Below are 12,034 nucleotides of genomic sequence, written 5' to 3' on the forward strand. Positions count from 1 at the left end.
TCTTTATAAATTAAATAATACGCTGTTCATCCCTATTTTCCCTTTCTAGATTAAATACTTTAATGCTTGCTTCACATCATTTATTTTCTTGTCCAGTCATGTTTTTTTATCTTTTAATACCTTTAAATAATTTAAGTATAATTTACATACAGCAAAGTGTACAGATTATACGTGTTACGGTTCAGTCACACACACACACACACACACACACACACACACACGGAACATATCTCCATCTAAATACAGAATGTCTTCATCATGCCAGAACTCTCCCATCTTCCCAGAGTGAGACTCTGTCTCCACTAAACAACAACTTCCCGTTCTCCATCCCTCAGCCCCTGGAGCCCACCATTCTATTTTCTGTTTCTATGAGTTTGACTATTGTAGGGACGTCGTATGAGTAAAATCATATAGTATTTGCCTTTTTGTGTCTGGCTTATTTCATACAGCATAATGTCCTCAAGGTCCATTCATATTGCAGCATGTTGCAGAGTTTCCTTCCTCTTTAAGGCTGAATATAATTCCATTGTGTGATATATACCACATCTTGTTATCCATTCATCCATTGATGGACCTTGGGTTACTTCCACCTTTTGGCAATTGTGAATAATACTGCTATAAACATTGGTGTACAAATGTCCCTAATCCTTTTGGGTACATACTCAGAAGTGGGATTGCTGGTTTTCATAATGGCTGAACCATTTTACATTCCCACCAGCAGTGCATAAGGGTTTCGACTTCACATCCTCTCCAACACTTGTTATTTCTTATCTTACTGATAACAGCCATCCTAATGGGTATGAGGTGGAATTTCATTGTAGTTTTGATTTGCATTTCCCTAATGACTAATGAGGTTGAGCATCTTTTCATGTGCTCATAGGCCATTTGTTTATCTTCTTTGGAGAAATATCTGCTCAGGTCCTTTACTTTAAATCTGAATTTTAAATAAGCAATACATTTTTAAATATATGTGTGCCCCAATATTAGAGATGTATATACTGAAAAAGTATACTGTTTATCTAAAACTCATTTTTACCTAGGTGTCTTACATTTTTATTCAATAAATCTGACAACCATAAAAAGCAAGAACTTACATGGATCTAAAACAGTGTTGAAATATCTCACAATTTTGTTCAGGTGAGCTCTGAAATGGCTTAGTATGTTTCTGTGGGTGCTGGGCTGGTAGCCCTGCTTTATTAGAAAATTGTAATTTCATTTTGAGATGCTCCAGACTAAATCATTTGAGCTTCACACTCTTTGTGTAATATTATTGGGCTCCCTTAATGAAATTATAACTCAAGCACGAGATTTCATTCCCTGGTAGTAAATTAGCTGGGGCCCGTGTGGATTCAGGGAGAGCCAGTCCTCCCTGGCTTATTCTTCTTGTTCGGGGAATGAAGAAGGAGCAGGCGTTTTGTATTTGAGTTATTTATTGTTCTCTTTGAGTGAACGTTATATTGTTACCCGTCCCTACTGGAAACAACAGCTGTTAACAGGCTCTGGAATGAATTTCAATGTGAACTCTCCTGGCCTCTGGGAAGCTTGGCTAAAGAGAAAACAGGCTCATAATGGAAAGAAAAGGAGTGGGATTCAGGCTGGGGTCTGGACGCCTGTAGGCTACCTGCATATAAAACCACTAGTTACGGGTGTCCTGGGACATCACATTCAGACCACGTGCTGAAATGGGAGTGCCATCAACAGTCCTTTCTGACGCAAAGCAGACAAAACGCAGACTGGTGCGAATAGTGATCTTGCTGAAAACCCTACCCTCGGGTATCAGAAGAGAGAGAAAGAGTCCCACATGACAGAGTAACCAAACCCGGGTAGCCAGGGCCCTGGACCACCTAACCACAGGAGAAGCAGGGACAACTCTATTGCAACTCTGCAACACACTGTATAAGCAGTGGGGATGTTTCCGGCTATCATTTCTTTCATTTCTTAAATAACATGGTCAAGAGTCCTATGCAATGTAATGAGTCATGAAGACTTAAGGGGAAGAGGATGCAAGAGGCAGGAATCTGAGGCCAGAGGAGGACTCTTCAGGAAGAGAGTCAGTTCTGCCTATGTACAGGCAGAACTTCCGTGGTTAAATTTAGTCAGTGGAACCTCTAAAATCAGGAGCTTCTCTTTTGGCTCCCTTTATTAGTTGTTTTCCCTTTATTTTTATTGTTGACACTAATGCAGATGTTCCCATTTTCCCCCCTTTATCCCACCCCAAGCATCCCCCATCTGCCCTTCCCTGTGGCAGCCACCACACTGTTGTCTCTACCTATGCATACATGTTCTTTGGCTAATCCCTTCACTCTCTTTCAGTCTCCCAACTGTATGTCCAACCTACAATTCCTTAATCTCTCTGTTTAAAAGAGAAATTGCTGAGACCCTGGAAAGAACATCTTTTATTGGTCATGTGTGGCATTTCCTATGTAGGCTCATCTTTCCACCTGTGCTTGACTCACCCACCACTGAGGCTGCAGGCAAAGGGCATCCCCTATTGATTCCCTTCACTGCTTCAGTGACATGTTCCCATTCCCAAGAAGAGCTCTTCTGGACCTGAGCCTGCACTGCTTCCTCCTTCACCTGCCATCTCTTCTATCCCTTCTGCTTCTTCCCCATTCTTCCACTTCTGCTCAAATGCACACTGAGTATATTACAGTTTTAAGTCCATTTTTTTCATGCATTTCAAGCCCACAAAGCAAGTTATCCACTAATGGGGAAAAATAGTCTTGGCTTTATTTGCACAATGCTCATTTAATTGTGGCATTTTTTTACTTGCTTTAGTTGCTGTCTGTGAAATGACCTCAGTCTGGCAGGCCCTGCCCCACCCAGCATCTTGTAAGCTCATGTAAGGCTGTTGCCCTGGAGACAATTACTTCAAGTTTTGAGGGATATGGAACAAGAGGAGGGGAGATGCCAAAAATAAGAAAAGAAGAAAGAGAGAAATCATAAAGTTTAAAATTGAATGGAAAGGAGAATTTGATAAAATGCTGTCAGAAATCCAATAAAAGACTGAACCAGAATGAAGTGGATGAAATCAAAATGACCTTTCAACCTCCCTTGTCCAAACCCTCAGTAATAAGAACATATGAAAGCACAGAATTTTTCTGAAATTCCATGTCAAAGTGCATTTCCTGTTCTTCTTTTCTTTCCAGACAAAGTAAGCATGTTGTCAGCCTTCATCACTCCCTTCAAGCACTTGAGCCCCGGGGCCACAAACACAGAGGACGAAGACAATCTAAGTAAGTAGTCCCGTTCCCCAAAGAGGAGGGGGTCCCAGCCCAATGTACCCAAAGCTAGAGACCCTTGGGATGTTGGGGGAGAGGGAAATATCTGGACCTCGAAGAGCAGGAAGCTCTGCTCCCATCACCACCTGAAATTTCATCCCCACCTGGAACCTATACCCACCTGGAATTCCATTCCCACCTAGAATTCCACCCTCACCTAGGTGGTAGGAAAATAAAAGTAACTGTGTGATTGAGAGTTCTAGGGATTTATACATATATGTATATTGAAAAGTTCTCTTGGACCATCCTCCTCCCTTTCCTGTGTTTTTTCTCCTTCAAACTAAAAAGAAAAATGAACACAGTCTCTTTGAAACAGTTCGTACAATTATTTAACAAGGAAAGAGCTGGATGGGTGCCTGCCTGTCAAAACATTTCTGGCACTTCAAACTGGAGAGACACCAAGCAGTGTGGTGTGGGGACTGAAATGCTGCCTTGGGGAGGGGCCCTAAACAGTGCCCCTGTGCAGACCGTTGAGGAGGCAGAGCAGACAGGACTGGTGTGTGAGAGTCTGGGCATGTCTGGCATGCATTACACTCGCCTCTTGTGTGTAGCATATTGTCAGGCATTTAAACAAGGGGGTGAAATGTTCGAAACCATATGAACACCTCTTGCATTTCAACATTACCTAACAGATGGGTCACCTTCTCAGCCAGAAAGAGTTAGGAACATGCTCGTTGTCCTGGGATAGAAAGGACATGGAGGATTCATTGGCAGTCACTGCGATTGTTGACCTGACCAAGAAGCAATGGTGGGGAAGATTGCACAGGAATATTGTCCATTTGCCATCAACTTTTAAGAAACACTACACATCTGCATGAACAGCCCCTTCCCAAAAACATAATTATCGTCAAGGTTGAAAACTGGAGTGACTGCCCTGGATTATTCCACTAAAGCAAAGTCACAGAACCACTGAATGTCAAATCAGAGCAAATGTTAGAGACACTCTAGTATTATTAGTCTTTTGTTTGCTAGCTGAGGAGAAAGTCACATGGGAATCAGAACACAGATCTGGTGACTACCCATTCAGGGCCCATTCCCCAGCAAACACTAGGGTCAAAGCAAAACATGGACAAATGATTGTTTCTGTTCTCTCATGATCTAAATTGGAAATGTTCCAGAACTTCATCAATGCACTGATAATTTGAGGAATGAAATCTTAGTATTTCCTCATCCTTCCCACCTGAGCTGTGAGAACCCTGGCTGGGTCAGCCTCTCCATGTAGAAGTATCTCTCTCCCCTTCCAACAGCTCACTGGGCTAATGATTTCTGATGCCAGAACTAACCTGATAGTAGAAGCCCAGTGTGGGCAAGACCTCCAAGCTATCTCATGCTCTGTAACCTCTAGCACCACTGCTCAGGGCTGTGAGCATCACGACTCAGACCCTCAGAGCCTCATTTCCAAGATGGGGACAGTGACATAACCTGAACCATGGAGCTGAGGTCAGAATCAAATAAGATAGCACATAAAGATGTTTTAGGCAAGGACCTGGGACATATAAATGTTCCATCAGTGTTGGCTAGTGCCAGTAATTAAGGTTATTTTCCTGATTCTGCTCACTTGCTAATAGGTAAAAATGTACAGATAAGAATGACTTTTAAGTATTTATTACATGTTAAAATTAGCTTTTGAAATGCTTGGAAATTGTATTTCTATCAGTGGATTAATCGTCCCCTTTGTAATATATGATATCAATATACTTAGAAAACCCTATTTTCACAAGCTATTCAAAGATACACCTCCAGCCCTGCTGGTGCAGCTCAGTGGATTGAGCGTCAGCCAGCAAATCAAAGGGTTGCAGGTTCGATTCCCAGTCTAGGGCACATGCCTGGGATGCAGGCCAGGTCCCCAGTGGGGGGCACACAAGAGGCAACCACACATTGATGTTTCTCTCCCTTTCTTTCTTCCTCCCTTCCCCTCTCTAAAAAATAAATAAATAAAATATATTTTTAAAAAAGATACACTTCCAAATGAATGTGCTTGTCTTAGTTAACACTCCTCACTAGTATTAAGCATGCAGTCTCTCAGCTTACTGCCCTATGCCACCAGAAGGTGGAAGAGGATGAATGCAACTGCCCTAGAGGGTGTATGTGTGTGTGGATAAAGTATGTGTGGTGCACATGGTGTGTATGGTATATGTATCGTACATGTTCTGTGTTTTGTGTAATGGGTGTGTGGTGTGTGATGTGTATACTATGTGGATCTGAGTGTATGTTGTATGGAATATGTGTGATATGTGTGAAGTAAAGGCATAGTGTGCTATACATAATGGTCACTGCATATGCATGTATGTATGCCTGTGTGTATGTATGTGGTGTTTGTATCTGTGTGTTTGTATGTTATGTGTGTGATATCTAGATGTATGTAATGTGTGTGGTGTGTATGATATGCATGGTGTGTGGTAGATGTTCATTGTGTGTGCACATATGTGTGTCTCTGTGTTGAGTGTATATGTGTACAAATGTGTGTGGTGAGTGTATCTGTGTCTCTGTGTGCACGTTATATGTGTCATGTGCATGTCTAGGTAATGTATGTAGTGTGTGTGTGTGTGTGTGCGTGTGATGTGTGTGGTGGTGGTGGTGTATAATGGATGTTCACTGTACATGAATGTGTGTACACACATTTGCAGGGAGATGGGTAGGTGGTAGAGGCAAGTGTTTCCTTGCTTTGAAGTCTCCTGTTTGTAGCTATAAACTATGGAACATATGTGTCTGAGTTGGTTTAAGATGAAGTTCCACTATTCAGGACCATCTCTCTCCCACCCCCTCTGTAGCCCTGGCCCCATCATTCACTTCTGCTCCTTTCCTGGAGCTCAGATCCAATGTCCAGGGTGAGCTGGGCTCAGGGATCAATAGCCAGACCAACACTTGGCCTGAGAGAAGACAGTGCCCATGAGCCTATCAGCAGGCTGGGTACTGGCTAACAGTCAACCAGATGATGCCACCTTTTGAAGACTTTGTGCCTAAGCTGGTAACCCTGAATGCTTTCTTCTTCAAACACTGAAGGGAGTGGTCACTGTCCCCTGACCTCTGTTTCTGCCACTGACCAGAAGGTGTCACATGAGGAGGGGCTGAATTGCCCAATCCTGGGCAGGGCCAGGGCCTACATAGGCCACACTGCTTGCATGGGGTCTGGAGGGAGGGCAGCCACCCACCACACCATGATCGTGGCTATCACCACGATAGATGTGTGGTAGTTGCAGCTTCCACACAGCATGAGACAAGTCTTAAAAGGAGGCCATCTTCTCCTGCTGCAGAGCCTGATCCAAGCACCATTGGTGTCAGGCCAGTGCACAACCTGCACAGCTAGGACCTTGCATCCCGTATTCCAAGTCACCAGGCCCACCTGATTGGCCACCACAGCTGCCCCCTTTTCACTCATCTTCTTATCCCTGAAGCACGAGGAGAGAGTAGACCATCCACCTTGCTCCTGTCAGCCAGCCCTGTCTGGTCAGGAGAGTGGATCAGACAGCTGCCCTCTAACATGCAAACACAGCAAAGTCATTATGAGTGAGGCAACACAACAAAAAGCTCCCGACAACTCAAATATTGTAAAAACTGAGGCAGACACCAGCCCAGGGACCAGGACAGGGCAGAGGTTCGTGCTTAGTTAGCACACGGTGCCTGCACTCACGCCAGGTGATCACCACTGTGAGGTGGCCACCGAGAGCCTCCCCCATAGTTGACAGAGGCAGCCACTGCACAGTTACAGCCAAGTAACTGAACTTAATTCTGAAAGATGTATTTCACCTGGAAAATACAGCTTTAACTGCAGCTGTGACTACTCAAAATTTTAATCTTTCTCTCCAAAACGCTTGTTAGTCACTGAGTTATCAGATAGGTTATCAGAGAGAGAGAGACCACATTCACCTAACATTATTACAGTATATTGTTATAATTCTTCTATTTTATTATTGCTGTTGTTAATCTCTTACTGTGCCTAATTTGTAAGTTAACACTTTATCATAGTAATGTATGTATAAGAAAAATCATAGTACATATAAGATTTGGTATAATCTGAGATTTCAGGCGTCTACTGAGGGTCTTAGAACATATCCCCCCCCCATGAGGGAGAACATGCACTAGACTTTCCTGTATGTCGGGGCTTTTGCTAAGCCTATTACATGTGTTCTTTTCATTCAACCATATAAAAATATTGTCAGATAAACTTTATTAAAACCCACATTTGCCATCTTAAGAAAATGGAATTTGGGCAGGTTGAGGGACTTGTCCTACCTGCATAAAGGATGGAGAGGACGTTCACCTTTCATCTACTTGACCCCAGAACCAGTGGGGTGACTACTGCCCCCTCTGCCATACCCAGACTCAGCAGCCCAGTGAAAACGAGCATGTGGGCTGCATTGAAGGGAGCTGGACCCTTAATCCGCTTGTTTGCAAAAGCCAGAGGGTAACATCATTCTGCAGATTCTAGCTAGTGTGTCCAGGATATGGCCAGAGGTCTGCATTTTTATCAGTTATTAGGTATTGGTTATTTTGGAAGTACTCTTCATGTCACAATCTCATAACTGTGTCTATGCCCTGAAAAACTAATAATGACCATCATCCTTGGATATTGAGTGTCATGGAAGAGAAGATCCTGGAAGCAATCTCAGTGCAGGTGGAGGGGAAGTTTCAGACCATGATGGCTGATGCTCCAAGATAAACCGTTCTGCCTAAAAAGGCAGCAGAGGTCACCCAATATGCCGGCCACTTTAGTCACGTGCACAGACTCCCTTGACCCTCACATTGTGAGAAATCAGCATTTTCCAGGCAATCTGCTGTGGAGCTTTCAGGCAGGTTATTTTTTCCATCTTTACATTCCATTTGGGAAACTGCATGGCTAATCCAATCTACTGCCCATGGCCTGAAATACCCCACATGGCAGCATTCCTGGGTGTGTAGACCCAGATGCACAATGACTCACGAAGGGCTGAAAGTTGACGCTCAGTACCAGGAGGTAATTATTCCTACAAAATAGCCTGTAAGGGACACCATCCACCTTTAACTTATAAAATGCTCAGGCTCACTCTTTTGAACACAATTACCCCTGCAGACCCAATATTGTATAGATGCAAACCACCAGAGAAAATATCAACAGAGCTGCCTCACAACATAGAGAACAGAGCTCATAAGAAATAGACGGTTCAGCAAACAGCACTTTCAAAATGGATACACTCACCACTACTGGGAATACTGTCTGGGGGAGCTGGGGTGGATGCTGGCAAGAGTCGTCACTGAGAGCCCCTGAGCAGAAAGGACACACAGCAATGGACCCAAAGAAGCCTTGTCCAGTGTGAGAGCCCCTGTCTGAGGCACCCAATAGTCCAAGTGTCTTCTGTGCCTGTGAGATTGCCCTTTCTACTTGTTACTCTTCAGCAGCGGCGACATGGATATGAGGCCACTGAGCCACTGGGTCTCACTGCAGCTTGGCTTGGGGCAGGCTGAGGAGAAAGTTCTCAGCCTTTATTCATAAGCTGCAGGCTGGCTATAAAAACCTCCCCAAGTTTCCACTAGCTTCCCAAAAGAAAACTCATTCACAACCTGCTGTACAACCACCTGGAATTCCTGAGATCCTGGTTCGGTTCCCAAGGAGAAATCGAAGGGCACAGGGGGTCGTCTACGTGTGGCTCGCCCCCTGCGACCTCGCAGCACACATCCGTACACACAAACAGCAGACTGTGTACTCTCAGCCCCTCATTCCCCGCCAGAGACAGGCGTCCCTGTGATATAGCCAAGGGATGGTGGCACTGTCCTGGGCCCATAAATTCATCTTCACGGGAACAAGACACTCCCAGAGTGAAATCGCACCTCAGCCAGTTCTCCAACAGCATCTCCACAACTCTGAGCCTCGGTGTCCCCTCCTAGAAGATGGTGCTGTGACCCCACCCCCAGAGAGAGATGAAGAATAAGAAAGGCACCAGAGGGAAAGAGGGAGTGGGGCTCAGTGACAGGGAAATGTGAGGCCCATGACCATCATCCTGGAGCATTTTATAGGAAACTGTGTGTTAGCATTCCAGAAACATCCTCCCCAGGAGGTGACAGGGACTCTGGTGGAGCAGTTCTGTGACAATTCAAGCTGTGGTTTTCTAAACAGAATAGCTTCATTAGTGAAGAGTGGTCCAAGATAGTTAAATTGTTACACATGTGCACCACCTATAGTTAGCAAATGATGACTTTGCTAAATTTAACGTATATCATTTTTTACAAAAGAAATAAAACATCACAGGTACAAATGAAGCCCTTGCCTGGGCCCCCATTCCATTTTCTCCTTGTTTCCTAGGAAGCCTAGCATCTAAGCTTCACCACTATGTCTGATTACACAAACAGCACGCAATGCCTGAATTGTTATAATTTATATTAATGACATTGCACTCTGTGTAACACTTTGCAAGTTGCTTTTATCATGCAGCATTATACTTGTGAAATTCCTCTACACTGAAGCATGCAGACCTGATTCATTCACCATGGTGCTACCGAGCCTTCCTTCCTATGATCGCACCACAATTCAGTCATCAGTCCACTCCATGGGGAAGGACTACATGGCCCTCAGTGTTGCCTGAAGCTGATAGAAGGAAGGGCCACGTGTGGTTTGGTTTTGGGGAGGCTTTGGGAGAGGGGGCAGGGAGCCTGTGCCCAGGTGGCCTCAGCCCCACTACATCTCAGCCACACTCAGAGCAGAAGAAAGAAGCAGGTCAGTTTCACCATGTCCACACCCAGCATTCTTAGAAATGCGGAGCTGCTCAGAGCTGCGTGGCCTTCTTCCTCCCAGGCCGTCGACCCCACTTTCAGGGAAGCTTAGTGACCCCTGTCAGCCTAGAAACAAAGGGAGCTGCTTAACTTGTCCCCAGAATGCTCCGTTCAGTGGGCACATCTCAAAGGCTTGGCTTTCAGGCCAGCAGCTGGGCTCGTGGGCACAGTACAGTCGTCAGAAGTGGTGTCTGTCTTCAGGTGAGCTGAGAGCCCTGGGTCACCGCTGTCTGTTCTCACCTCCAGGTACCAGCAGTGCAGACGTGAAGGAGAACCGAAATGTGAGCAACCTGGAGGCACGGCCACTGCCCATTGGCGACAGAGCCCGAGGCAGTGCACCTGGCATGAAGAGGAAAAGGCCTCTGGAGGAGGGCAATGGTGGCCACTTCTGCAAACTGCAGCTGATCTGGAAGGCGCTTTCGTGGTCGATGACGCCCAAGAACGCGCTGGTCCAGCTGCACGAACTGCGGCCCGGCCTGCAGTACCGGATGGTGTCCCAGACCGGCCCCGTGCATGCGCCGATCTTCGCTGTGGCCGTGGAGGTGAATGGGCTCACATTTGAGGGCACAGGGCCCACCAAGAAGAAGGCCAAGATGCGGGCAGCCGAGCTGGCCCTGCGCTCCTTTGTGCAGTTCCCCAACGCCTGCCAGGCCCACCTGGCCATGGGCAGCAGCACCAGCCCCTGCACAGACTTCACCTCTGACCAGGCTGACTTCCCAGACACACTGTTCAAGCAGTTCGAACCAGCAGCACCCACTGCGGCCTTCCCGGGTCGCTGCCCTGCCGAGCCCGAGCTGTTTTCCCCGGCGTGCCGGCGGGGTCGGCTGTTGCACCACACACTGGACCTGATGGCCCCAGGCGAGAGGAACCCAGTGGTGGTGCTGAATCAGCTGCGCGCCGGCCTGCGCTACGTGTGCCTCTCAGAGCCGGCTGACAAGCAGCGGCCCCGGAGCTTCGTCATGGCCGTGAGCGTGGACGGCAGGATGTTTGAAGGCTCGGGACGCAGCAAGAAGCTGGCCAAGGGCCAGGCGGCACAGGCCGCCCTCCAGGCCCTCTTCGACATCCGGCTGCCTGGCCACACGCCCAGCAGGAGTAAAAGCCACCTCTTGCCCCAGGTGAGAATTCTCAGGTAGCTCCCTGCAGGTGGCATCTCCCGGATGCTAGGAGACCGTGAGCTGGGACAGGCAGCAGGCAGCCCCCCTGCTCCAGTCGCTGTAAGTAGAGAGCACTCCCAAACACCCCTCCCAGAAAGGCCAGCTCAGCCCGTTCCAGCCTGACCATTAGAGCAAGTGTCTAGCTTTGGGAGAGAATCGTGTGCACGTGAAAAAAAAAATGTCAACGTTCAGATTTAGCAGAGGTAGGGGTGGAGAGTGAAGGCAGGTGATGTCTGTGATGACACCAATGGCAAGACACAGGGCAGGGGGGATACAGGGGCCGTCCCCAGACAGGGTGACAGGGAAGGATAGCTGGCATTGTGAGGTGCATTTCAGTGACTGGGTTCTATGATGCAGACCCCGGCTCGTGGGGTCTGAGACATTGTGAATGCGGGAGAGATGTTCACACGGACTACCGAGTCCTGTGGAGGAAAAGGGTGAGCAGCTTCGCTCTCCAGGGGAGCAAAAAGCCGCAGCCTCTGCCGTGACCCACCTTTATTTCTATATTTGATCACATTACATTATGGTCCTCCTTTACTTTATCCTGGTTGGCTTTAGGTGGTTACCTTTTACAGAAAACAAAGGAGCCAATGCTGCTAAGCACATCACAGAAGAGGAATATTTGCAAATGAAAAGGGAAAAGTGGTTGAACTGGTTACGCTCATCCTTGGAAGGTTTAGCATGGATTTTAGGAAGTTACTTTGCAGTAAATGTCCTCAATCCAGTGTGAGGGAGTTTTTTAGCAAAAGCAAGACTCAAAGCAGCCTAGGCACATTGCAGGCCTGATTCTCCACGGGAGAACCTATCCATGGGTGTGGGTCCTGTGCATCTCCAAGTGGGAGCTGGGCCCACACC

The 12,034-nt window shown here is 46.8% G+C and overlaps 1 protein-coding gene across 1 annotated transcript in view; it reads left to right on the plus strand.

Moving 5' to 3' along the window:
- The first annotated feature begins 3,153 nt into the window (after positions 1-3,153).
- ADARB2 (adenosine deaminase RNA specific B2 (inactive)) overlaps positions 3,154-12,034 on the plus strand; it is a 144,143-nt gene continuing 135,262 nt past the window's right edge. Inside the window, exons 1-2 of the mRNA XM_028506893.2 lie at positions 3,154-3,236; positions 10,272-11,140. Of these exons, the coding sequence (XP_028362694.2) occupies positions 3,161-3,236; positions 10,272-11,140 (945 nt within the window). The 5' untranslated portion in view covers positions 3,154-3,160. The remainder of the gene's footprint in view (positions 3,237-10,271; positions 11,141-12,034) is intronic.

This window comes from Phyllostomus discolor, chromosome 1 (genome assembly GCF_004126475.2).
Source record: "Phyllostomus discolor isolate MPI-MPIP mPhyDis1 chromosome 1, mPhyDis1.pri.v3, whole genome shotgun sequence".
NCBI classification, from domain to species: domain Eukaryota; kingdom Metazoa; phylum Chordata; class Mammalia; order Chiroptera; family Phyllostomidae; genus Phyllostomus; species Phyllostomus discolor.